At 43.8% G+C, this 27,620-nt stretch overlaps 1 protein-coding gene across 2 annotated transcripts in view; it reads left to right on the top strand.

Annotated features, from left to right (window-relative positions):
- Window positions 1–27,620, top strand: part of MBOAT1 (membrane bound O-acyltransferase domain containing 1) — a 106,008-nt gene that overhangs the window by 59,671 nt on the left and 18,717 nt on the right. For both annotated transcript variants that reach the window (XM_047101374.1, XM_047101375.1), the window contains exons 3-8: window positions 918–995; window positions 6,606–6,701; window positions 20,577–20,632; window positions 23,350–23,404; window positions 24,885–25,068; window positions 27,233–27,425. In XM_047101374.1, coding sequence (XP_046957330.1) covers window positions 918–995; window positions 6,606–6,701; window positions 20,577–20,632; window positions 23,350–23,404; window positions 24,885–25,068; window positions 27,233–27,425 — 662 coding nt within the window. The remainder of the gene's footprint in view (window positions 1–917; window positions 996–6,605; window positions 6,702–20,576; window positions 20,633–23,349; window positions 23,405–24,884; window positions 25,069–27,232; window positions 27,426–27,620) is intronic.

Below are 27,620 nucleotides of genomic sequence, written 5' to 3'. Positions count from 1 at the left end.
CATACACACACACACACTACTATTGTATATTCTAGGAATCTCATTTATTGCAAAGAACCTAGAACCAATAAACTGACTATCCATTAGAAGTCAGTTCGGTGAATTTTTTCTAGAAATTGTGCTTCCATTGATGTTACCCTGGGTCAAGTAAGTGGAATGCTATAAGGTTTCATTTTCCAGATGAGGAACCTTTCTTACCTGTTGTAGATATTGGTGTTTTTCTTGCACGACAATAATAATTGATGTTAGTCCTGTGCGTAAAGTAGAAGAAGAGTTTTAGTGCTGGTCTTAGGAAGTGTGAGTCATTGGTCAACAGCGAGAGCCTGTGGATGACTCTTTTCTCTACCGGATAAACTGGCCAAATACCCTGGGAGTGGCACTTCTCGGGGAAAGAGTTTTAGGAACCAACATTTCTAGAAATACAACTTAAGGATTTTTGTGAATTCATTCAGGATACTATAATACTGCTGTTCTTCCTTGAGTAAAAATTTGAGAAAAGATGATGAGTATGTTGAATCAACTACCAGGTAAAAGTCTTGGTATCTGGTGAGGATCAGTTTTGGTCCTGGTGCTTTAAAATTAAAAAAAAAAAAAGTTCTAAAGAGAGAAAGAACTCTTCTGGACTCTCAGTTGTATGTGTGCCAAAGTGCAAGCCTTCCATTTATGGATCCTGACATTACTGGCACCACAGGTGACAGACTGTGTCATGACTTCCTCCTGCTGCTTCAAGATCTAGTCTAGTACCTTAATCACACAGAGCAGAACTCTTTGATGTATTTTCTGTTGCATAAACATGACTTAGCAGATCATGTGCTTTCTGGTGGGGGCATAGGCGGAGCACAGTGTGCGTGTCCAGTAGGCATGTTCATTTGGAATATACTCAACGCTCCTCCTTCTCTCTCCCTGGTGTCTTAAAGGTACTCTGTGCATCTTTTTGTGCTGGTGTTAATGTGCTACGGGATCATGGTCACGGCAAGCGTATCCAGTATTCACAGGTAAGATTCTGGGAGTGAGCCGTGCAAGGTGAGGTTTTTTTTTCCCATGACCTGTGAAATGTGTTTCTAGGGTCAAGGGGCACTTTCCCCACGTGCCCGTCACAAGTGGCGTATCCTAAGTTCTCTGGGATATCAGAAGGAGACATGGGGGCCCTAAGTGCTGGGAGCAGTCAGAGGAAGCTTTGTGAAGAGGGTGGCAAGCCCCTCGTGTCAGAAGAGAAGCAGCTGTATGGTAGCCACAAATTGGAAACCGCCCAGATGGTCACCGCAGTGGAATACTACTCAGCAGGAAAAGGGAACGAAGGATTAACAGCACACGATGATATGGATGAATCTTCAAAGTAAATGTGCTGAAGGAAGGAAGCCACACACATTTCTATTCTTGAAAATGCAGACTAATCTGAAGTGACAGAGAACAGATCAGAGGCTCCCCGGGGTGGGGCGGCACAGGGAGATGTGACAGGGATCGGAGAGGCAGGAAGACACTTGGGGGGTGACGGATATGTCTGTTATCTTGAATTTGGCTGTGGCTTTCCAGGCGTGGACCCGTGTCAAAACTTTGTGTACTTCAAATATGTATACTAAAACGGTCAAAAGAGGAAGAAATATTCTTACTGTGATATTTTGATTTGAAAGTAGAGAAGTAACTTAATTCTGCCTTGAAGGCAACGTGCTTGGATAATCGATTCAGACACCTGGGTATCTGTTTAGCATTGTCTGTGTTTCCTGTGGTCTTTGTGAAACCCCAGCATTTGTTCTGTCTTTCTGTAACACTGAAACGTGAAAACACAGTTCACTGTTGTATCCACAGAGCCTAGAACAGTATCTGTCACAAGTAAAGTCTCAATAAATATTTACGGAATGAATGAATACCTTTGAAAAGACATTTGTCCTGTTGTAAGTTCTTTTCTGATGGCTTCCCTGAAAAAGCAGATGCCTTATTTTAGTTTCAGAAAGGTCTTTGATTTTTTTTTTTAGAGAGAGAATAGAGAGAGAGAGAGAGTTCATGTGCAAGTGGGGGTGGGGCAGAGGGAGAGGGAGAGAGAATCTTAAGCAAGTTCCATGCCCAGCATAGAGCCCAGTGTAGAGCCCAACACAGGGCTCGATCTCATGAGCCTGAGATCGTGATCTGAGCTGAAATCAAGAGTCTCTGAGCCCTAGAGGCTCAACCACCCAGGCTCCCTGAAAACTCTGATTAATAAGACTATTAGCACAATAGTTTTCCTTCTGCAAATCGTTGAAATTTAACTTTTTAATGTATAATCTTGTAAATTACTTACGATAAATTTCCTCTTTCCGAGGGAAAAAAAATTTAAGGGAAAATATTTTTGTATGCTTTAAAATTTTATTTTCACCCAACTTAGTGTCTGGATGAGTTCTGAAAAATTGAATTGCCATCCTCTTCCTTCTGAATGCCCTCCTTGAAAGGGATAGTGTCACTCCTTCAGAAGGGAAATAGGAAATCTATATTTCTGATTTGGTAAGAATGGGCTTCGGGAATGCTCCATATTATGACAAAATGCCGTTGTTAGTGGGAGGTGAAAATGTCTGGCTTTCCCCAAACTTGAGTTTGGAAGCCATTCAACAGTTAGTAAAAATTGGTTATATCTCTGTAGCATATTTTTAACTACCTTACAAATTGTGATTTGTCAGCTCTCTCCACACTTGTGTGATCCCGATCGGTGTGGACCATTTTTCAGAGAGTCAAGAACCTGCATGCACATGCTTGTTCCGTGCGGGGCCCAGTGTCAGCCTCTGGCCAGGAATGGAACACTCTAGCCTTGGCTGAGCCGAGCAGTTTACGGACAGGCTGTGTCTGTCCCACCACAGTAATATTGTGGTAGCAGAGGCCCGGGTCATAAGACCAAAAAGGACTCCAGCACAAGCTCTTTCTTTGCCAGGACTGCGGAAGTAGGGAGTGGTTCATGGTTCCTGACGGAGGGAAATTGCTTCCTATTGATGCAGGGAAAGAACATGAGACTGGAAATCTGGCTCTCTCTGGCAGTGTGAGTTCAGAAGGGTCATGCAGCTTCTCTGTACATCAGATTTCCCACCTATAAAATGTGGCGTGTGTGACAGTTTGAACTTAAGGTTTCTTCAGGATCAGGATTTCATGATTCTTTGGGAATCGTTTTCTTCCCCTTGCCAAGCCAGTTACAAGAGTTCCGTCACATGGCTGGGGAGAGTTGGGGAAGGTCAGGCTTTGCCGCTATGGGGAGTTAACCGATTTCTAGACATACTGTTTTCTCTTTGTCTGTAGATTTCTTGGGGTGCCAACTCTGTTTCCTTCCCGAGCCACTATGTTGGGCAGAAATCACAGGTGTTAATTGATCATATCCAGACCGACTGGAGCAGAATATAGTTTGTATCTCCTAGGATAGACCGCCTCTGTGAGAACATGGTGATAAGTTGCCAATTTGGGGGTACCTGCTTTGTGCCAAGTGCTAAGCCATGCTCTTTTAAATGGATATGTTTCAGGGTGTCTGGGTGGCTCAGTCAGTTGAGCGTCCGACTTCGGCTCAGGCCATGATCTCACAGTTTGTGAGTTTGAGCCCCGCGTCGGGCTCCCTGCTATCAGTGCACGGCCTGCTTCTGATCCTCTGTCCGTGCCCCCCCACCTTTGCCCCTCCCCTGCTCATGCTCTCACTCTCTCTCATAAATAAGAACAAAAACAGTACAAAAAATAGTTCTGTTTCATTATTTTGAATCTATAAACTCTTACTTAGTGTATCATGTAATATATTTAATACTTCACGTCATTATTACAAATATATTCTCTCCAGGACAATTAATTGCGATACAGATTCCCCCCCTCCCCACAGGTTGAAGAAATGAATGCTCAGAGAGGTAAATAGGTATACAGATAGGGAATTTTCATAAATGAATACATCCATGTTACTACCACCCAGGTCAGCAGGGGAATGTTACCATCACTCATGCCCCAGTCTCTGCCACATCCTTCCTTCATAAAATAGCTAGTATTTAAACTTCCCACATTAGCTTTGCCATTGCTGGGCTTTGAAGTCCCGTTGGTCTGTCTCCAGAACATAATGCGTAGTCTCTCTACCACTCCTGGATTCCTTAGATTTTTCAGGTGCGTCCAGAGCATGAATGCATTGTGCTGTTGTCTCGGGACACAGTACTTGTTATAACTACTGAGCTGAAGTCCCTTTCTTCGCTGGGCTGGGGGGCAGGGGAAGGTATGGGTCTAGCTCTTGCGAAGGAGAAAGAGGAAGCAGGTATGGTTGCATTCAAGAGGGCCGTGGGAGAATTTGTCTTTTGTATCTGCCTCGTGCTTTTGCCTTGACCTTCACGAACTGGCTGGAGAGAGAACACAGAGGCTGGAGGCAGAAGGGCCTAACTAGCACCATTCTGCTTCTGCTCAGCCCTTCAGGGAGTTGTTTTCTCTCAGCCCTGCTTTGTTCACCGTCTTTCTGTTTGGGAAAGGGTTAAGGATGAACCCGAGGCAGGGCAAGTCTTATTTTGTGTCAGGACGTCTTTGTTTGCAAAGAGAACGTAAAGTTATGTAGTGCTTTAGAGTTTACAGAACTGCTTCACGCCCACTAGCTGGTTCTCCCTTGCTACCAAGTGCATTTTTATGAGTCTTACCTCACCATTCGGTCTCCATGAGTTATTTTAACATGAACTCGTGAATTTCAATATAATTTGAGAATATGCTTCATCTCTGTTTTATGACCCATGTTTCAGTGTTATACCTTCTAAATTTATGTCTGTTTCTGATGGGCTTCTGCACCATTTAAAATGTTGAATGTGCTCCTTTCAGTGCCTTTCAGCTAACCATACACGAACCCCCTCTATGGCCAAGGGTTGGGGTGCTCCAGGTCATGGTGAGTTGGCGTAACAGACACATGCATATAATTTCAGCATCATAATGATGAGGTTGGCATGGAGCACTGGAGATATACCAGGAGCGGAACAGTGAATTGTGCTGGGGATGGGGGGGGGGTGGAGCAAGCCGGTGCGGGGGGGACTGACCCGGAGCTTGGCCTTACCTGGTAATTAGACAGTTCCTAGGTAGGCTGGAGGACGGAGGAGGGAGTTGCAGGCAGAGGAGGCGGTGTGCGGAAGACATCTGGCCTGGAGATGCAAGCTGTAATTGTGGAGAGAGAGCGGCCGGTGTCGTCTGAGCATAAGTGGACGTGGGGTGTGCTCAGAGAGGAGTCCACGAGGGAAAGGTAGAGCTCTGTGCAGGAGCACATCGCCTGCTGCGTTTAGGAGTTTTGATGTGACTGGACAGTGGGAGCCATTGGAGACTTTTAAGACAAGTAACATTTATTTGGTTTTTGTTCACTTAGCACCCAGGAGGCCACTCTTGTGAGTGAAACACACAAGACGTTCTTGCCTTCGTGGTCTAGTAAGGGAGACAACAGTTAATTTGATGATCATTACGAAAAAGAAGACCACACACCCAAAATGGAGTCACGTAGGCCAACTCACCAAACTAGGGCTTAGGGCTGTTTCAAACTCCCCCAGAAATGCAAGTCTTAACCGGTCAGCCAGGAATTTTCTGGTCAGCACTAATGGCCTCTGGAGTCTATCCCATGGGCCCTCTCCATCCCCCAAAGGGAACATGAGGTCATCTGCGTGAGGAGACCCTTCCTCCTAAGGGAAGGTGGCCTTGCCTGAAACAATCCCTTCTTTTCCTAGTCACTTCCCTGTGCCACCCTCCTTCCTGTAAAAACCTTCCATTTTGTGCAACTCCTCGGAGCACCCCTCTATTTGCTAAGTGGGGTGCAGCCAGGTCAACAAATCGCTTAATAAAGATAATTCGATCTTCAAAGTTTACTCAGTTGAATTTTTGTTCTTTAATGTCACGTATGTGTGATTACAAATTGATGAATGTTCTGAATGATGTACATGCGTGTGTGTGTGTGTGTGTGTGTGTGTGTGTGTGTGTGTGTCTGTCTTTGTGTTGCTGGTTCGTACCCCGGTGGTCATGGCAGGTGTCGGAAGGAAGCCAGGCCGTGATCTTGGCGTGTGGTAACGGAAGCCTCAGGCTTGGGCAGGGGTGTGCCCAGCAGGGCACTGGGAATGCTCACACCTAAGGAGTAAGTGGAGGAAGACAAGCTGAGCAAGAACCTTGGCAGCATTAACCAGAGAGGCGGGAAGCAATCACGGAGAAGAGAAGCCAAGAGAACAAAGTATTTCAGGAAGGGAGAGGTCGGCGGCGTAATGCTGGTTCGGTTTGTATTTTACAAAGATCGTAGTGTAGACACGATGGTTTCTGAGGAGGAGAATCTGAGTGCAAGATCTTGCAGGTTCTTGCTTCGCAGCTCTGGCTGCACGATGAAATTGCACCTGCTGGGTGTATCCTGTACCAGTTAAGCCAGAATAGCAGGGGTGAGGCCCAGGCATCGGCAATTTGTAAAGCCCTCCGGGGTGACTCCATTGTGCTGCGTGCAGGTGAGAAAAGATGAAGGGTCCCAGGCAGTGAATGCAAAAGTGAGCGGAGGGGATCAGCTGGGTTACAGACCAAGCAGAGAGGACTTTGTGACTGACGATATGTGGGGAGGGAGGGAGAGGAAGAGGAGAAAGCCGATCGTGTTACTGCCACGCGTAATCATCCGATCTTCTCTCTTCTGCTTTCAGATACTCCTTCTTTGTAGCAATGGGATACCTTACAATATGCCACATCAGCCGGATATACATCTTCCACTATGGAATTCTCACTACAGATTTTTCTGGGTGAGTGTATTAATTGGGGGGGGAGGGCCCGACTGCAGACTCGCACTCCGTCTCTCGGGGTCTGTAAAGATCAAGGCTGCACAGGAGACTCCTTGGTGGCTGGTTCAATCGGTTGGTAAGACTGTGCTAATGAGGTTGGGGCTGAAGGTTTGATTGCTCTGCGGGACTGTTGGCCCTGCTGTGTTGTAAGGTTGGGGTGGCAGCCGATGGCCCGTGGGCCATGTCTGTCCTGCCGCTTGTTTCTGTAGAGTCCCAAAGGAACACAACTGGGCACTGGGTCATTACGTGTTGTCTCTGGCCTCTCTTGCACTACAGCGGTGGAGTTGCATAGTCATGACAAAACCATGTCGCCTGCAAAGCCTACAGTATTTACTGTCTTCCTCTTTATTTTATTTTATTTATTTATTTTTTCAACGTTTATTTATTTTTGGGACAGAGAGAGACAGAGCATGAACGGGGGAGGGGCAGAGAGAGAGGGAGACACAGAATCGGAAACAGGCTCCAGGCTCCGAGCCATCAGCCCAGAGCCTGACGCGGGGCTCGAACTCACGGACCGCGAGATCGTGACCTGGCTGAAGTCGGACACTTAACCGACTGCGCCACCCAGGCGCCCCTCTGTCTTCCTCTTTAAAGGAAACGTTTCCAGTCCTCTGGTACAATGCTCTTAACATGGATTTGGTGTTTATCTCCTACTAATTAATAATACAGAAATTTTTCACTCCCAGCTGATAAATGGTTCCCGTCCTGACCCTTCCCCCAGATTCCCTAGGCTTCTAGTGACTTGAAGGTAATACCCAGCACAGCAAGGGTCTCCATGCTGGGCTGCAAAAGTTTTTTCTTGGCCTTAACCTGCTGGGCCACCCCTCTCCTGATGGTCACCTGGTGATGACCGTGGGCAGATAAGTGAAAATTCTATACTCTGTCGCTGTTTGTTTAGGAACAGCTGTTTATGAATCTTGAGGAACGGACACTGAAGCAGGGTGATTCCTCCTAACACATTGTATATTCACCATGTTCCTTCCTGGGGAATTTGGGTCTGTTCTCTGCAGCAGCGTGAGGTCAGGCAGAGCCTGGGGTCTCCCCTCCGGTCGAATTGCACTTCCTTTCATGAGTTATTGGAGGGGAGGTAGTGAAATAAAGGTGTTGCAACTCACAGCTCAGTTCTGCGAACTTTGCACATTTTGCGACTTAACTGTCCCACCTTGAAGAGGCTCGGGAAGCCAGAAGTGTTGGTTTTGGCCACAAAGACTGGTGTCCTGAAGTTTCTGTGACTGTGGTTTGGTCTTTCATGCATTGGTTCTTCTTATCCTTGGGTTCCTGGGATTTTACGTTTCTCTCTGACTCGTCTCCTTACTGCATTTCCCTCCCTGTATGTTGTGGAGCACGGTTGTTGTTGAGTTTTTCTGAAACAAGTTCACAACTTTTTACTTTTTTTTTTAAAAAAAAATTTTTTTTTTCAACGTTTATTTTTTATTTTTGGGACAGAGAGAGACAGCATGAACGGGGGAGGGGCAGAGAGAGAGGGAGACACAGCATCGGAAACAGGCTCCAGGCTCCGAGCCATCAGCCCAGAGCCCGACGCGGGGCTCGAACTCCCGGACCGCGAGATCGTGACCTGGCTGAAGTCGGACGCTTAACCGACTGCGCCACCCAGGCGCCCCATAACTTTTTACTTTTTAATGACATGTTAGCAACATGTGGAAAATATGGGAGCAACAAAGATAACGATACAGCCAGGAGGTTACAGCATTAAATGTAATTTTTAATTTATTTTAATGTTTATTTATTTTTGAGAGAGAGGGAGAGAGTGAGAGAGCACATGAGCGGGGAAGGGGCAGAGAGAGGGAGACACAGAAGCCGAAGCAGGCTCCAGGCTCCGAGCTGTCAGCACAGAGCCCGATGCGGGGCTCGAACCCGTGAACCGTGAGATCATGACCTGAGCCGAAGTCGGATGCTCAACTGACTGAGCCACCCAGGCGCTCCTAAAGTTCTGTCTTGAAGTTGAACCTGGTGTTTTAAAACAGCCTAACGAGATAGCTGTTCCCTTTGTAGCATGCTTCCAAACTGAAGAGCTTAACATACTTTATTACGTCTTTGTTTATTTAATTTTTTTTTTTTTTTTTTTTTTGGGAGAGAGAGAGAGAGAGAGGGAGTGTAAGTGCATGGCCATGAGTAGAAGAGGGGCAGAGAGAGAGGGAGACAGAGAATCCCAAACAGGCTCCACACTGTCAGAGCCCGACCCGGGGCTTGAACCCAGGGACTGTGAGATCATGACCTGAGCTGACACCTTAACTGAGCCACTCAGGCACCCCTATAAACGTCTTTAGGATAAGAGCACAGACAAGAATTGAGTGGGATTAGAGGAGATCAGCATTTGTTTTTTTTTTTTTTTTCAACGTTTTTTATTTATTTTTGGGACAGAGAGAGACAGAGCATGAACGGGGGAGGGGCAGAGAGAGAGGGAGACACAGAATCGGAAGCAGGCTCCAGGCTCCAAGCCATCAGCCCAGAGCCCGACGCGGGGCTCGAACTCACGGACCGCGAGATCGCGACCTGGCTGAAGTCGGACGCTTAACCGACTCCGCCACCCAGGCGCCCCGGAGATCAGCATTTGTGCCAAACAACATATATATGTTTTTAATTTGGGAGTAACAGCTAAACTCATACTTTAAATTATTCTGGGGCGTGGCATTTTATTTGTCTTTCTGAAAGTAATCAGGTTTTTGTGGGCTGGACTGTTGTTAATGGCGAGGATACCACAGACGACACGCTTTTATTAGTGGCGAATATCCTTTGTGTTTTCTCTGTGAATGTGGGCTGTCAAAAATACCAGAACATTTACTGTTCCCCTGCAGGACGCTCAACAGTTGCTGGTAATAAAGCGGGTACTTAATTCCTTTGAAGTGTGTGGAAGTGAGCTCATTCTTCTGTCTTGCTCCCAGAAGGGTACAAATTGATATTTCTGAGGGAAGCAGAAAGAAGAGCCCTCATTTCCTCTTTGCAGGCTCGGCCGATTCAGGCAGCTAATTGCTCTCCCATCATGTTGGCAATTTGAGTTGCCCGTGTGTTTTTGAGAACAGTCTGAAACAAGAACGCTTATACACTGATAGTGGGAGTACAAATTGGTACCTTCCCCTTCTGGAAGGCAACTTAGCCATAAAATTTCAAGCAGGAATTTTTTTTTTTAAGCTCATATTCTATGATAGGAGAAATTCCTAGGAGTTGAATTACCTTAAGGAAATCAAATGTATTCCTAAGGGTGTTCAGCTGTTGTCAATAGTGAAAAGCTGTTAGCATCCTAAATGGTCCAAAAGAGGTGAATGATTAAATCATGGTACTAATACGTGTCCACTGAAAATGTTGTCTTCAGAGAATGTTTAAGGACACTGGAAAACGCTTACAATACAGTGGAAAATCAAATCCACAAAACTAATACGTGACTTAAGACTCCCACTTTTAGGGGCGCTCAGTCCCTGACTGGGTGGCTCAGTCAGTTAAGCATCTGACTCTTGGTTTTGGCTCAGGTCATGGTCTCACAGTTCATGGGATCAAGCCCCACCTCGGGTTCTGTGCTAACAGCATGGAGCCTGCTTGGGATTCTGTCTCCCCCTCTCTGCCCCTCCCCTGCTGGTGCTCTTTCTCAAAATGAAAATAAACATTCAAAAATAAAAGAAAAAAAAAAGATTCCCATTTTTATGAACGTGGACATGCGTAGTAAGCCCTGGGAGGAAATAATCAAAATGCTGAGACAGTAGTTCTGTTGGGAGGTCTTTATTGGTGATTTTAATAATTGTTTTATTCTTTTATATGATTATAATGAGAAATCATAAATAATACTTAAATATATTTGCAAGTATGCATATGCATGCATATTATGGTGAAATGGTCTAGAGGAGTAGAACAATAGCCTTTGTGTTCCTTTTACCTTACTGGGGCATAATAGAAATATCACTTGTCTGCACCCCTTGCTGCTAGAGATGATCACTTGTCTGGGAAATGTTTTCTTCTCTTGGTTTATGACATCCTGGCCCCTCCACCTGACCAACTCAGTATGTGCAAATAATTGGGTTTTATAATACGGGCAAAGAAGTGATGTCTGCAGGGAGATTTGCTTATTTCGTGCTTCTTCAGGCTTCTGTCAGCTCTTTGATAACTAGTATAGTCACTTGGAATTTAATTCCCAGACATGAGTATAAGTTCTACCAAGTAAGTATATTTGGTGGGTGCCTATTAGAATGGAGAACTGATGATTCTGTTATAGTTGAGTGCGAGAGTGTGGAGATTACAACTTTGGAAAGATTAATGCGAAGGGTAAGCCTGTTCTACTCTGATTGACCACTGGATGGTTCCCAACAGATACTCGGTGAACTTTGAACTAAGTGGAGAAGAGTTCCCGCTACCCTTGGTTGTAGTCCTGGGGAGCTGATGGAACCATCTGTTTTGTTTGCTGTGACTTCTGGAGCCCTTCATATTCTTCCTGATGCTGGAAGAGTTGATAGGAGTTTGGTAACATTCTACTGAAGTTGTCATACCATCACCTCCTTCTTTGGTAATGCAGGGAGTGGGGGTTACCAGTGGGGCAGAAGCAACAGAGATGAGGGAGTACTGTCCGAGCCTCCTGTGCTCCTCAGCTGCTGAGCTAAGGCTACTAGTTGCATGGTTCACGTTGCATTTGGAGACCCTGGCTGTGCAAGATGGCAGTCCCAGCCTAGGTTGCCGTTGATTGAAAGTTTGTCATATTCCTATTCTCCCACCCTGTCTAACTTAGGCTTGCCTGACTCTTTGCTTTCCTAATACATTAGTATTACAATATTACAATAAAAGAGGACTTTTATTATAAAGAAAAGAGTAATGAAAATGCGAAATATACTCTTTTGGATCTAAAATTACCTGTTGGAGGAAATAAGATCCTTGAATGTCAGATCTGGCGTGATGCTGGCCAGCCAACTTTATATCATTGCCCCATCTCAGTTTTACCAGGACAGAGAACTTAACCACCCTAGCTCCAAAGAGTAAGGTAAACTAGGTAGGTTTTATTGGAATGTTGTTCAAAATTGAGTTTCTGTTTAATGTTTTAAAAGACAGGTTATTTTTTGGTGGGAGTTGATACGGAAAATAGACATGGACGAATGGGTACCACTTCTGGTAAATTGCCCGGAGTTTGTAGGAAGGCACTGATTTTCTGTGTGTGTGTGTGTGTGTGTGTGTGTGTGTGTGTGTGTGTGTGTGTTGGAGGGAGTGACATTGTTCTTTCTACCCTAATCACATCTCCATCTGCCTGTTTTCCCTTATTCATTTTTCCCTATATGTCTTTCTCCAAATTGGAACCATAATCAGAAAAAAAAAAGTGGTTTTCTTTCCTTATATATGTATAAATTTTTCCTTCTGTTGACTTTTAAAATTTCAGTGTAATTAACAGAGTGTCATATTAGTTTCAGGTGTACAGTATACTGAATCAATAATTTTATACATTACTCTGGGCTCATCATGATTAGTATAGTCTTAATTTCCTTCACCTATTTTACCCGTCCCCACACCCACCTCCCTCTGATAACCATCAGTTTGTTCTTTGTACTTAAGAGTCTGTTTTTTGTCTCTTTTTAAGTTTTTGTTCGTTTGTTTTCTTTCTTAAAGTCCAAATAGGAGTGAGGTCATACGGTATTTGTCTTTTTCTGACTTATTTCACTTAGCATTATACTCCCTAGATCCATCCATGTTGTTGCAAATGGCAAGATTTCATTCGTTCTTCTAGCTGAGCAATATACCATTGCATGTATATGTACGTACCACATCTTCTTTATTCGTTCATCTATTCATGGACGCTGGGCTGCTTTAATATTTTGGCCATGGTAAATAATTCTGCAATAAACAGGGGTGCATATATTGTTTTTAATTAGTGTTTTTATATTCCTTGGTTAAATACCTAGTAGTTGAATTCCTGGATCATATGGTAATTTTACTTTTCACTTTTTGAGGAACCTCCATATGATTTTCCACAGTGGCTGCACCAGTTTGCATTCCCACCGATAGTGCACTAGGGTTCCTTTTTTTTTTTTTCACATCCTCGGCAACACTTGTTATTTCTTGTGTTTTGGATTTTAGCCATGTTCATAAGTGTGAAGTGATATTTCATTGTGGTTTTGATTTGCATTTCCCTGATGATGAGTGATTTTGAGCATCATTTTATGTGTCTGTTGGCCATCTGCACGTCTTCTGTGGAGAAATGTCTGTTCGTGTCTTTTGCCCATTTTTTAATTGGGTTATTTGTTTTTTGGGTGTGGCGTTGTATCCGTTCTCTATACGTTTTGGATATTAACCCTTTATTGGATATGTCATTTGAAAATATTCTCTGCCATTCTGTAGGTTGTCTTTTAGTTTTGGTGATTGTTTCCTTCGCTGTGAAGAAGCTTTTTATTTTGATATAGTCCCACTAGTTTATTTTTGCTTTTGTTTCCCTTGTCTCAGGAGATCTATCTAGAAAAATGTCACAGCCAATGTCAGAGAAATTACTGCCTGTACTCTCTTCTAGGATTTTGATGGTTTTGGGTCTCATATTTAGGTCTTTAATCCATTTTGAGTTTATTTGTGTGTATGATGTGAGAAAATGGTCCAGTGTCATTCTTTTGGATGTAGCTTTCCAGTTTTCCCAACACCACTTGCTGAAGAGACTTTTTCCCATTGCGTATTCTTTCTTCTTTTGTCAAAGATTAATTGAACATAAAGTTGCGGGTTTCTTCTGGGCTCCTTTGTGTTCTATTGAAATATGTGTCTATTTTTGTGGCAGTACCATACTGTTTTGATTATTACAGCTTAGTAATATAACTTGAAGTCTAGAATAGTGATACCTCCAGCTTTTTCTTTTTTCAAGATTTCTTTTTGAAATTTAGGTCCTTTTGTGGTTCCATACAAATTTTAGGGTTCTTTATTCTATTTCTGTAAAAAATGTTGGTATTTTGATAGGGAGTACAGTAAATCTCTGGATTGCTTTGGATAGTATAGACATTTTACCAATATTTGTTCTTCCAGTCTGTGAGCATGGAATATTTTTCCATGTGTTTCTGTTGTCTTCAATTTCTTTCATTAATATTTTATAGTTTATAAAGCACAGGTCTTTCACCTGCTTGGTTAATTTCTTCCTAGGTATTCTGTTATTTTTGGTGCAGTTGTAAATGGGATTGTATTTTTAAATTTTCTTTCTGCTACTTCATTATTAGTGTATAGAAATGCAACAGATTTCTGTACATTGATTTTGGATCCTGCAATCTTCCTGAATTTCCTTATTAGTTCAAATAGTTTTTTGGTAGACTCTTTCAAGTTTTCTATATATGGTATCATGTCATATGCAAATAGTGGAAGTTTTACATCTTCATTACCGGTTTATATGCCTTTTATTCCTTTTTTTTTTTTTTTTTTGTCTGATTGCTGTGGCTGGGACCTTCTGTATTATGTTGAATAAAAGTGGTAGGACACTTTTGTGGACATCCATGTCTTGTTCCTGATCTTAGGGGGAAAACTCGGTTTTTCACCATTGAATATGATGTTAGTTGTGGGTTTTTTATATATGGCCTTTATTATGTTGAGGTACGTTCCCTCTTAGCCTACTTTGTTTAAGAGTTTTTATCATGAATGGATATAGTACTCTGTGAAATGTTTTTTCTGCATCTTGAAACGATCACATGATTTTTATCCTCTTATTGATCTGATGGATTTGTGAGTATTGAACTACCCTTGCATTCTGGGAATAAATGCCACTTGATTGTGGTAAATGATTTTTTTAACATGTTGTTGGATGTAGTTTGCTAATATTTTGTTGAGGCTTTTTGCATCTATGTTTATCAGAGATATTGGCCTGTAGTTCTCTTTTTTTTTGTAGTGTCTTTTTTTTTTTTTCTTTGTTTGTAGTGACTTTATCTGATTTTGGTATCAAGGTAGTGCAGGCCTCATAGAGGAAATTTGGAAGTTTTCTTTCCTCTTGTATTTTTTTGGATTATTTGAGAATAATAGGTATTAACTCTTCTTTAAATCTTTGGTGGAATTAACCTATGAAGCTGTCTGGTCCTGGACTTGAGATTCAATTTTATTGTTGGTAATTGGTCTGTTCAAAATTCCTATTTCTTCCTGATTCATTTTTGGGAGGTTGTATGTTTCTAGTAATTTATCCATTTCTTCTAAGTTGTCCATTTTGTTGACATATGATTTTTCATAATATTCTGTTTTGGTCCTTTGTATTTCTGTGGCGTTGGTTGTTATTTCTTCTCTTTCAATTCTGATTTTGTTTATTTGAATTCTCTTTCTTTTTTGATGAGTCTGGCTAATGGTTTATCAATTTTATTGATGTTATCTGTGGAATTCTTTCTCTCTCCTTCTATTATGAATGATAACCTTGCTGGATGGAGTATTTTTAACCGCAGATTTTTTCCTTGCAGCATTTGAATATATTGTACTACTCCCTTCTGGCCTGCAAAGTTTCTGCTGAAAAATCTGTTGATAGCCTTGTGGGGTTTCTGTGTATGTAATAATTTTCCTTTGCTGTTGTAAAATGTTTCTCTTTACCACTCTGTTTTGCCATTTTAATTTTTAATGTCTTGGTGTGGACCTCCTTGGGTTGATTTTTGGGTGGTGCTCTCTGGCCTCCTGGATTTGGAGTTCTGTTTCCTTTCCCAGATTAGGAAAGTTTTCACCTAGTATTTCTTGACATAAATTTTCTTCCCCCTCTTCTCTTTCTTCTCCTTCCAGGACCCCTATAATGTGAGTGTTTTTATGTTTTATGGTGTCACTGAGTTCCCTTAGTCTGTTCTTATTTTTTATTATTCTTTTTTCTCTCTCCTGTTCAGCTTGATTGCTTCCATTACTCTGTCCTCCAGTTCACTGACCCATTCTTCTGCTTTCTCTAGTCTAGTCTACTATTTATTCCTTCCTGTATAAATTTTAGTTACTGAGTTCTTTATCTCTGATTGGCTCATTTTTATGTTTTCGCTTTGTTGAACATATCACTGAGATCCTCCACTCTTCTCTCCAGTCCCATGAGTAGCTTTATGAACATTACTTTAAGTTCTCTCTCAGGCATATTACTTACCTCTGTTTCATTTGGCTCTCTGGCTGTGATTTTTGTCCTGTTCTTTCATTTGGAACATAGTCCTCTGTCTCATTTTGTCTAACTCTCTGTGTCTGTTTCTCTGTGTTAGGAAAGTCAGCAGTGTCTCCTGCTGTTGAAAGCAGTGGCATTATGAAGGAAGGGGTCCCTTAGTGCCCTACAGTGCAGTGTCCCATGTTCACCAGAACCTGGTGCTTTATGGTTTTGCTTCCTCTGTGTGTTGAGTGCACCCTATTGTTGTGACTGAGCTGCATTTGCCTTCAGACCAGTTGTCTGCAATGGCTCTCTTTGCCCGTTGTGGGCAGGATTTGGTCCCTGTGTGTCTAATGGGCCAGTTGGGCTACCTCGGGCTTGAATTTTTCAGAGCTGTGGTCACACTGAACTGCAGGGTGCTCTTCCTGTTTTGTCCCCTGACAGGCTCTAGTTGGTGTGTGGGGTCTGCAGTCAGACCCGATGTCTGCCCCAGCCCACTGCCGGGGCCAGAGTCTAACTGGTGTGTGTGGTTATCTTCTTCTACCTGCCTCCCCAAGGCAGGAGTCACTTAGAGTGGCGCTGGCCCGTGTGGCAGTTGCTTGCACAATGCCAGCTTGTGGTGCTGCTTTGGATGGACTCCTGCCAAGGGCAGATTAGATGGGGCAGGAGAGTGGGGGTTGTGCGGTATTATCAAGCTAATTGGAGAGTGTTTGAGCCGGTTCCCACAGGTGTCCTATTTAGGCAGGGATGTAGGGGAGAGAAATGGCGCCCACCAGCTGTTTTGTGTCTGGAGAAGACTCCTAAAGATCCCTGCCTCTCGAGCACACGCTCTGAGATTAGTAAATCTCCTTCCTGTATACCACAGTATACCCCAGGTATTTTTCAAATTGCTGCTTCTGTGCTGTATCTCAGCAGGCCTGTTTGTCATGCTGTCTCTTTAGGGTCCAGGACTCCGTTTCCTATCAAGCTCCAGCTGTCCCAGAGCTGAGCCTGCCGGTTTTTAAGGTTCTAGGTGTTACGTGCCGCTGGTTTTAAGGACTGCTGGCGTTAAGCCACTGTGGTTTTCTTTTTTTTTAAAGTTTTTTTTTTTTCTCAATGTTTTTATTTATTTTTGGGACAGAGAGAGACAGAGCATGAACGGGGGAGGGGCAGAGAGAGAGGGAGACACAGAATCGGAAACAGGCTCCAGGCTCTGAGCCATCAGCCCAGAGCCCGACGCGGGGCTCGAACTCCCGGACCGCGAGATCGTGACCTGGCTGAAGTCGGACGCTTAACCGACTGCGCCACCCAGGCGCCCCAAGCCACTGTGGTTTTCAAAGCAAAATGTGAGGGGGATTTATTTTCCTGGTGCCTGGTGTTGGGTCTGCTCCTCTCCATGCTTGCAGGGACCCTCCTTCCCACAGACAGTCTCATGGGTCAGTTTGGTTCCCAGCCGTGTTTGCACACTTCCTACTCTTTTCAGTGTGGCCTCTTCTCTCCGTTTAGCTGTGGTGACCCTGTTCTGTCAGTCTTCAGGTCCTTGTTTGGGTTCTCTACACCGATGTGGCTGTTGTCTGGCTGTATCCATGGGATGAGGTGAGCTTAGGATCCTCGTATTTTAGCATCTTCCCCAGAAGTTGGCCTGTTTATCTTTTTTATTTCTTAATCATGAAAAATGTTATCGGACAAAAGAGAAATGGCCCTGCCTCCACCACGCTGGACTCAAACCTTGATTTCAGATTGACCGGATGGTTCCCATGGATGCAAGTGCAGCGCCTGCTACTGGTGAGTGCGTGCAAACCCCAGCACAAGGCGCACTTCTCAGCGGTGGAAAATCTGAGTACAACTCAAGTTTTAAGGCCTCGTTGTTCTGCGGAAGTTCGTTGGCTGCATCAGGGAGCCTTTTTGCGTCCATCCTGTACTTGTAGTTGCTCGTGTGTGCCGCGTTTTGCATTTTTGCAAAAAGTAAGCATGAGTTCCAATCATCATCGACATGTCTTGGACTATTTTAGGTTTTGACTGAAATACAACATGGATGGTATTTGAGTTTCATCTTTTAAGTCAGTAACTTTACGGATTTGACTCTCAAATCTCATAACTTGGGCATTCTGAATTTGGCATCTCATCTACTCATAAGTTTAAATAAATGGATCAATGAAAAATGTTGAGACAGGAAGGCTTCTGAGCAAGAGCATATGGCACTCCTCCTTACATGCATAGAAGAGTGAGTATGTGGGAGGATTCTAACTCCACTTCCTCTTGGTGAGATCTAATTCACATATCCTACAGTTCACTCATTTCAAGAGTACGATTCAGGGATGCCTGCCTGGCTCGGTCAGTTAAGCGTCCGACTCTTGATTTCAGCTCAGGTCATGATCTCACCATTTGGGTCTGAGCCCAGCGCTGACAGTGTGGAGCCTGCTTGGGATTCTCTCTTTCTGCCTCTCTCTCTCTGCCCCTCCCATGCACACCTTCTCCAAAATAAATAAATAAACTTTAGAAAATTAAAGATTAAAAAAAAATTTGAAGAATACAATTGAGTGATTTTGAATGTATTCACAGAGTAGACTTACAGAGTGCAACCATTACCATAATTAATTATATGACATTTTCATCACCCTCCCAGAGAAACCGGTATGCATTTCCTCCCAACTGCCCCAGCCTTGGGCAACACTTCCTTTCTCTATGGATTTGCCTTTCCTAGGTATTTCATGTCAGTGGAACCGTGCAATATGTGACTTTTGTGTTTGGCTTCTTTCATTTAGCATAATGTTTTTAAGGACCATTTGTATTATAGCATGTGTCAGGACTTCACTGTTTTTATTGCTGAATAATACTCCATTGTGTAGACATACCACATTTCATTTACTCATTCATCAGTTGGTGGACATTTGGGTTATTTCCCTTTGGGCTATTACGAATAATGTTGCTCTGAACATGTGTGCACAAGTTTTTGTGTAAGTGTATTTTTATTTTTCATGGGTATGTTCCTAGGAGTGGGATTGCTTGGTTATATGGTGATTCTATGTTTAACCTTTTGAGAAACTGCCAGACTCTCTCAAGTAGCTTATACCAGGGTGCCTGGGTGGCTCAGTCAGTTAAGCGTCCGACCTTGGTTCAGGTCATGATCTCATGGTTTGTGAGTTCGAGCCCCGCATCGGGCTCTGTGCTGACAGCTCAGAGCCTGGAGCCTGCTTCGGATTCTGTGTCTCCCTCTCACTCGGCCCCTCCCCTGCTCACAGTCTGTCTCTGTCTCAAAAATAAATAAACATTAAAAATAAAAAATAAAGTAGCAGGTACCATTTAATATTCCCACTGGCAGTGTGTGAGGGTTCTCCAGCTCCTGGCCAATACTTGTTATCTGTCTTTTTGATTCTAGTCATCCTGGTGGTTGAGAAGGGGTACATGATTTGATTTGCATTTCTTTGATGGCTGATTATTGTTGAGCATCTTTTCATCTGCTTATACCTCGGCCAGAGCAACTTCTTACTATTTGTATATCCTTTCTAGAGAAATGTCCATGCAGATCCTTTGGCCATTTTTAAATTATATTACCGTCTTATTCTTATTGAGTTGTAAGAGTTCTTTATATATTCTAGTGCCAAGTCCCTTATCAGATGTGTGATTTACATATGTATTCAGCACATTCTGTGAACTGTCTTCTCACTTTCTTGATGGTGTGTGTCATTTGAAGCACAGGATTTTAAGTTTTAATGATATCCATTTAATCTATAATTTTCTTTTGTTACCTGTGAAGTTACAGATTATTGGCGTTGCATTTAAGAAACCATCACCAAGGGGCACCTGGGTGGCCCAGTCGGTTAAGCATCTGACTTCGGCTCAGGTCATGATTTCCTGGTTCATGAGTTTGAGCCTCGCGCCAGGCTCTGTGCTGACAGCTGGAGCCTGGCAACCGTTTTGGATTCTGTCTCCCTCTCTCTCTGCCCGTCCCCTGCTCACGCTCTGTCTCTCTCTGTCTCAAAAAATTATTAAAAAAAAAGAAACCGTCACCCAATCTAAGGTCATAAAGATTTATGCCTGTGTTTCCTTCTAAGAGATTTATGGTTTTAGCCTGCATTTAGGTATTCGATGCAGTTTTAATTACTTTTGTATCTTTTTTTATGTGACTAGTTGTGCCATCACTATTTAAGAAGATTGTTCTTGCCTCTATTGAATTATCTTGGCATCCTTGTTGACATGATGCCACTTCTTAGGCAAGTTTTTATTTGAGGTCTTTTTTCAGATTAGGATTGGTGTTATTTTTGGTCACTAAACGGTTTATGGACAGGTGGCTGCGTTTTACAAATGAATCTTTTACTACGGAAAAAGTACGTGCAAGAATTGCCTTTACTAGAACAACACATGGTAGAAGATACTAGAATGAAGAAGCCAGAATATGTACCTCATCCAGGCGGAAGCAGGGCGCTGGATTTAGGTATCCCCCAAACTGATACTGCTCATATGTTACTGTGCATCTGAGTTCCCTGGAGATCTTGGTAAGATGCAGGTTTCCATTCTCTGGTTCCGGAACGAAGTGTACGAGTCTGCATTTTTAACGAGTTCCAGACAGTGTAGTCGGTGCCAGTACTGAAACTCAAGGCTTTGAGTAACAGTGCAAGAGAGGCTTTCTGGTGTGATCTCGTTCCGTGTTGTAGTATCTACTTACTTAAAGTGATTTGGAAAGGAAATAAAAATGTGTTTTTCAAATCCAGTGTGTTCGTATTTTATCGAATAACCTTCGGGATAAAACACCACCATTCAGGGAAATAGAATGAAAGTTTCTTCTAGTGGCCCTTCTGCCAATGGATTATCTTCTGTCTTCCTTTTAGGCCTCTGATGATTGTCACACAGAAGATCACGACCTTGGCATTCCAAGTTCATGATGGTGAGAAGAACTCTCCTTTTGGTTCTGAGAGTGAGCCTGACAGAGACCTTCGTTTAGACTATATCCACAGTCCAGATCTTATTGTAACTTGTCAGAAATTTGCAAACTTCTTTAATCAAAGCTTTTTACTTTCTCAGCTATTATTTACCACTTTTCCTGCTGAATCTGCCGTCTACATTTGCTGAAGTCTTTATACCGAGAAGGGTTTTTTTTGTTTATACCACATTTTAAATGTATGGTGTGCTCTGCCCTTCATTTCTAAATCTGTTGATTTTTTCTTTGGTTTAATCTGAGGTGCTCATAAGGTAATAAAAAATAGTATTGGCTGATTAATCTTTTTTTAAAAATGTTTATTTACTTTTTGAGAGAGAGAGAGCGCGAGAGCGAGTGGTGGGGGGGGGCAGGCAGAGAGAGGGGGAGACACAGAACCCGAAACAGGCTCCAGGTTCTGAGCCGTCAGCACAGAGCCCGACGCAGAGCTCGAACTCACAAACCCGTAAGACCATGAGCTGAACCAAAGTCGGGCGCTCAACCAACTGAGCCACCCAGGTGCCCTTGGCTAATCGTTTTTCATGCTGGATTTGTTTTGTTAGCTTAGTGTTTTTGTTTTTGCTTGGCTTGGAAAATTATCTAATGAGATTAGCGTGACCCTTGTCCTAGAAGAAGGAAGAACCTTCTGTTTGTATAAAACTGAACATTTTCTTTGCTCATGCCCTTCCTGCAAATGGCCAAGAAAGTGTGATTTACATGATTAAAACCTGGTTCCAGGGGATGAGTACAGCACTTTCAGCCGGGTGGAAGATTTTAATATGGGCTTAAGAGGTGTCAGGTGCAATTAGTAAAAGTATATTCTACGGATTTTACTGCTCTGGCAAATGCTTTCGGACGGTTGAAGCTTCTTTATGTGCCAACAGGTTGAGTAGATTTACAATCTCTGTCAGCTAGTCTTACTTTTCTTTAAAGCTTGGGAACCGATTTAATTTCATTTTGACCCTGGGTATTCCGAGTTCATACTTGGCAATTTAATCACTGTGTAGAGAACTGGTTAATTTCATACCAAGGATGGGGTCTTTCTAGGGAGACCATCTGTCCTGGTTTGCCCAGGACTGAGTGCTTTCCCAGGACATGAGACTTTTAGGACCCAAACTGGGTAAGTCCTGGGCAAACGGGGGTGAGTTGCTGAATGTTTTTGTACCTAAAAGTCTACTTGGTAGTGGTTATAGACTAATATTAGCACCATAAACTAGTAACTAAAATCAATTTAATTTCTAGGATTGCCAGAGATGTATTGTTGAGATCTTAGAAGAAAGTGTGATTTTTTTTTTTTAAATACTGCCTTTTTTTTTTTTTTTTTTAAATAGGCTTTTTGCCTACATTTACTACTTAAAGCATTCTCAGTATACCCGATTTTCTGGAACAACCCTTATATGCAGCAAGATGTTTGTTTGCCGTTTCTTTTTTTCTTGTGCACGGGAGGAACAAGTAAAATTCAGAAACACTCTGCCTGCCTTTAGACATGTTTCTGAATTGTCTCTGTGATCGGTGATCATAATCAGTCTTAGTTGAATATACAGTTTTAAAGTCAACTTATGACACTTCAGTTTGAGTATAAGTTAACATCTAAATTTTATGAGAAGCACTAAGGTGATTTTCTGGCATGGATGAATTTTATTTTATTAAAAATTCTTCGTAATGTTTATTTATTTTTGAGAGAGACAGAGACAGAACACGAGCAGGGGAAGGGCAAAGAGAGAGGGAGGCACAGAATCTAAAGCAGGCTCCAGGCCCTGAGCTGTCAGCGCAGAGCCCGACGCGGGGCTCGAACCCATGAACCGTGAGACCGTGACCTGAGCCGAAGTTGGATGCTTAACCGACTGACTCACCCAGGCGCCCCTGGATGAGTTTTTTTTTTTTTTTTAATTTTTTTTTTCCACGTTTATTTATTTTTGGGACAGAGAGAGACAGAGCATGGATGGGGGAGGGGCAGAGAGAGAGGGAGACACAGAATCAGAAACAGGCTCCAGGCTCCGAGCCATCAGCCCAGAGCCTGACGCGGGGCTCGAACTCACGGACCGTGAGATCGTGACCTGGCTGAAGTCGGACGCTTAACCGTTAAGACTGCGCCACCCAGGCGCCCCTTTTTTTTTTTAATTTTTTTTTTTTTTTGGATGAGTTTTAAAAGAATAATCACCTGATAATTCTTCTGTGTTTTCCCCGCATTCAGGCTTCCATTTCCTGTTTTTTGGAAGAGGAAAGTCCCCTGTTCCTTTCCCCATTCCACACCTGTGTTCTCAGCCAATACTGGGTGTCTGCACCCAGTGCACTCAGGGAGGTACTTAAGCTGGTGTGGGCAGCAAAGGCCGGCTTCTGTCTCTCATGTAGCAGTGAAACCAGAGGCACTTTGGCAAGGAGTGGAGGAGATGTGGGGGCTTCTTTGGGATCTATGACAGACTGCAGATTCAATAGTAGTCCCTGAATCCTCCCCTCTTCACAAGAACATATAGAGACTTTCCTCCTCACACACGTATTTGTGGGTAGCTCTTGAATCCGGGACATTAAAAAAAAAAAAAAAGAAAAGGAGGACCCTTTTATGATTTCTGAAGCAAAATTAGTGAAATATGAGATAAATCACTTTCTTCAAATGAATTTTGTAAGCCTCTTTTAGAATGAGTTATCTGCTTCACACATCTTCTTTCTAACTTTTTTCTTTTTTATAGGATTAGGTCGAAGAGCTGAAGACCTCTCTGCTGAGCAACATCGACTTGCTGTGAAGTAAGTTTTCACAGTATGTTCTCTAGGCCTTGGTGTATCAGTGTCCAGAAACCCCCTCTTTTCAGTATCTGCATATTCACTGCATTATATGGAGGTAATATTGTCTGTTTAATGAATCTGCTGTTGATGGATACTTGGGGTTGTCTGTCAGTCTGTGGCTTTTACAAGTCAGTGATGCATGACCCTGTTCCTTGGTCATTTTAAACAAGTTTGGGTATAATGGTGGGACAGATTCCCGGAAGCGGGGTTGCTGGGCCGGAGAGTAAATGGATCTGTAGTTTTGTTTGTTTTGCAAGATTCTCCTTCACGGAGGTTGTTATGTCCGTTATTACCGAGTTATTTTTACGGGGCGTGTGTCAGAGGGTCCTCAAGAAAGAGTTGTCGGTGCCCGTCAGTAGGATTAAATGCTGGTACGAAACGGACTCAAAGGGCTGGACAGAGGACTGGGGGCCGGGGGATGGGAGGCAGGTGGCAGGAAAGCAGGCTGAAGACAGATTGTGGCTGGTGTGGGTGTTGGAGAGGAAGGGAGACTAACGGAGGAGCGTAGCATTGATGGGGAGTGGAAAGAGCCCGTGGCGTAGCACATCGGGGAAGGTGGTGCAGCCATGGTGGTGGAGGGTTCCTGCCAGAGACTTGTAGGAGGCAGGGTAAGGAAGAGAGGGTCCTGGGTGGTCAGGAGACGGAGGGCCCCATTTTCACACGAAGGGATCGGGACTTGGAAGAAATGGAGACCCATCGCAAGAGACTAATGAATCCAACTCTTCGGTCAGTGTTACGAGGGCGTAAGTGCTGTAGGGTATATTCCAGTGACGGGTTACCAGGGGCATTTTAGGGAGCCTTGTCCCCACGATACCATCGTGCCCTTTTAAATGCCATTAAAACACTACCCAGAACTGGTCTCTACAGAATTGTTTCCTGCCGCTACTTCTGTCTGTTGTTCAGGACCTCGTGCCTGGATGCCAGAGAAGACAAGAGGCTGCGCAGGGGTGGTTTTGTGTGTCCTCTTCTAGTGGAAACTGGTTCCACCCATCATTTGTTTTGTATTTATTTTGGCAGTCGGGAGGGAGTTTTCCCATTTCAGTGCATCTCGAGCAGCTAACGTTAGGTCAGGTTCCCACCCTGCCTTATGTTTATTACCTTCCTTTTTCTCTTGTTAGGCGACCAAGGGTGATGAGAAAGCTCATTTCCCAGCCTCAGAGCCTCCTTTACCCTGGACCTCACCCTCCATGTCCATAGCCGCAGCCGGCCAGCAGAGGGCGGCACGGAGCGCTGCGCCTTCCCCGAGCCACTCCCCGATTTAACCTGCCCTTTCAAACCAGGTTTCTAGCTTGGGTGGATTTTTAGAGAAACGGAACCCAGAAAGACCACCTCACGTCTGGTAATCTACAAAGACAACCCCTGTGTTTAGGATTGGCCTACTTGCGGATCTAAAAGAAAAATACAAAGACCGGAGACTTCAACTTGTTGTTTATTTTCACAGGGTAAAGCCCTCCTTTTTGCAATACTTAAGCTATCTTCTCAACTTCATGAGTGTCATAGCTGGCCCTTGCAACAATTTCAAGGATTACATAGCCTTTATTGAGGGGAGACATACGCACATGAAGTTGCTGGAAGTGAACTGGAAGCAGAGAGGTTTCCAGAGCCTGCCAGAGCCTTCTCCCACTGTAAGTTTTTAGAGTGTTTACGCAGAGAGTGTTTACGCAGAGCTCCAGAAAGATAGAGCTCTGCTTCCAGGGCTGACTCTCACTGGTAATTGTTCTAATTAAAAAGCCAAACAGTTCACCAAAAAGCGTGGCCAATAACCGCCCCCCACCACCACCCCTATGCACTGAAAATACCAGTATTGGTATTTATTTACAGCAGTTTTCCATGTTGAAACACCACATGTTTATTGCACAGAGGAGCTCATTGGCTGGAAATATTAAGGCAATTCGTCCATTAGTCAGTCAGCCAATATTTAATGCTTACAGTGTGCTCAGCCCTGTGCTAGTTAACACGTTCGGATTTATGAGTGTTTTGTCTTTAGGGATAGAAATTCATATCCAGCCCAAAGATAATATCGGGAAAGGGGGGATGGGAAGGGGTGGGAACCAGAATAAATGCGATTTTTATTTCAGAGCCCACTTCTTATGTGGGAAACCAATTTTACGTGGGCACGCTTAAAGCTTGGTTTTGTTGACTTCGAGAGAGTTTAAGATGGCTTTTTAAAAAATACTTTCATTTTAATTTGCATTTTGCTCATTTCAAAGTGGTCAACAATAGGATCGCTTCTTGAACTTTACAAAAACGCTGCATTTATTCAGATCACATGGCCTGTATTTAAGGGACGTTTGTAATTAGCTGAAGGAATAGGGAACGTTGGAAAGAGGAGAAAACCGGGAGATTGGAGTTAAATATTTTGTAAATGCTACAACGTAGGCAGAGTTAATTATTTGAAAATTTAAGTGACTTCTGGAGCATGCGTTTTCAGAGAGTTTCGGTGCTATCCGGTCTTTGACAGTTTATGGTCCGTCCACTGTCTCCGCTCTCGCTGCGGCATCGAAACAACATAGCAGTGAGGTCACCGTGGCCACGAGACATCAGGGTGCCCGCGGGTGTTTCTTGGCAGGGTCTGGCACAGTAGTGCTTTTATGTTGCACGTGCTCGTAGAGGATATTCTCAGAGAGTCTTAACATCACTCTCCAGGGAGCCTCTTGCATGTTTGTGCACGGAGAGCATGAAGCAGGGAGGTGGTATTTTGGCTGAAGACACATCGGTGGGAGAGGGTGGCCCTCACGAGCTGGTGCTTCCCCAGTGTGTTGGCATCATCGTGGCTAAGCGTGGCGTGCACTCGACTGGGAGCCAGGCGCCGTTGGATGCCTTGCAGACACTCACTCACCTAACCCTCAAGCTGAGGGAGGTGCTGTTGCCGTCCTGCTGTCCCCATATTACAAAGAGAAAGTGGCCCCCTTTTGTTTTTCTTTTTTTTTTAAGTTGGGAACCAGAATGTTCATTGATGTTCATTGACATTGCCTGGAATGTCAGGGAAACTGAGCAGAAATCACTTGGTCCAGAGGCATTTAAAACACTAGCACATCATGGGGCGCCTGGATGGCTCAGTCGGTTAAGCGACCGACTTCGGCTCAGGTCATGATCTCACGGTTTTTGAGTTTGAGCCCCGCATCGGGCTCTGTGCTGACAGCCCAGAGCCTGGAGCCCGCTTCGGATTCTGGGTCTCCCTCTCTCTCTCTGCCCCTCCCCCGCTCGTGCTCTCCGTCTCTCAAAAATAAATAAACGTCAAAAAAGCCAAAAAACCACTAGCACATCTCAAGGCCAGAGCAGACCACATGTAAACCATCCTGGAAGGCTTCCTAAAGCTTTCCATTACCTGCTCACGTCCTGGCTCAGGCCCTTGAAAACTGGCACAGAATCCTTCCTAACTAAGCCTCTGTCCTTGTGGTGACTGAAACCCATTTCCTCGGCTCTGCTGGTGACAGAAGTGGAAGACAAGCAAAATGGTTCTTTCTGATGGAAGATTGCCACCCTATAATGTTATTTCCCTTATGTTTTGGGTAATAAGACGCCTACCTTTTATTGGTAGAATGTGCTGGTAATCATTGTCTTCCATTTTAGATACATTCAATCCTCAAAGGTCAGAGGTATGTTCTTTCTTCACTTGTAGCCCATATGCCCAGCATCCAATTTGTGTCCTAGGCGTGCCTCTCCTTCTAGGGCCTGTTGCCAAAGCGGCTCTTGGAACAGCTTTGTTCTTAATGTGCCCTTGCTCAAATTGTTTTTCTTCATACTGGAATCTTGAATGGTTACACCGATTCTTTTCCACATTTTCAGGGAGCTGTGATCCGCAAGTTGTACATGACCTTGGTGTCTCTCCTTCTGTTTTTGACACTCACGAAGACCTTCCCTGTCACCTGCCTGGTTGATGACTGGTTTGTTCATAAAGCGAACTTTCTGACTCGACTGTGCTACTTGTATATCGTCATGCAAGCCTCGAAGCCCAAGTATTACTTTGCCTGGACGTTAGGTACGTTCGATGGAATGGCCCTGCATGACAGAACAGCATTTGGGATCACCTAATCAAAACAGAGTTCAATACGTAATGGGGGTGGCTGAGCCAGTATCGTTTTGTATTTTATCGCGCAGCACTTCTGTCTCCTGCCATCCATAAACTCAATCACCCATGATAAGAGAAAAGCAATCCTGCCTCTCGTTTAAACTC

The sequence above is a fragment of the Lynx rufus genome, unplaced genomic scaffold (assembly GCF_022079265.1).
Source record: "Lynx rufus isolate CCGP_SWC_20201006 ecotype Redwood Valley unplaced genomic scaffold, mLynRuf1.p SCAF_6, whole genome shotgun sequence".
In the NCBI taxonomy this organism is placed as follows: Eukaryota; Metazoa; Chordata; class Mammalia; order Carnivora; family Felidae; genus Lynx; species Lynx rufus.
The sequence above is the reverse complement of the archived record's forward strand: the minus strand, read 5'-3'. Positions and strand labels throughout refer to the sequence as shown.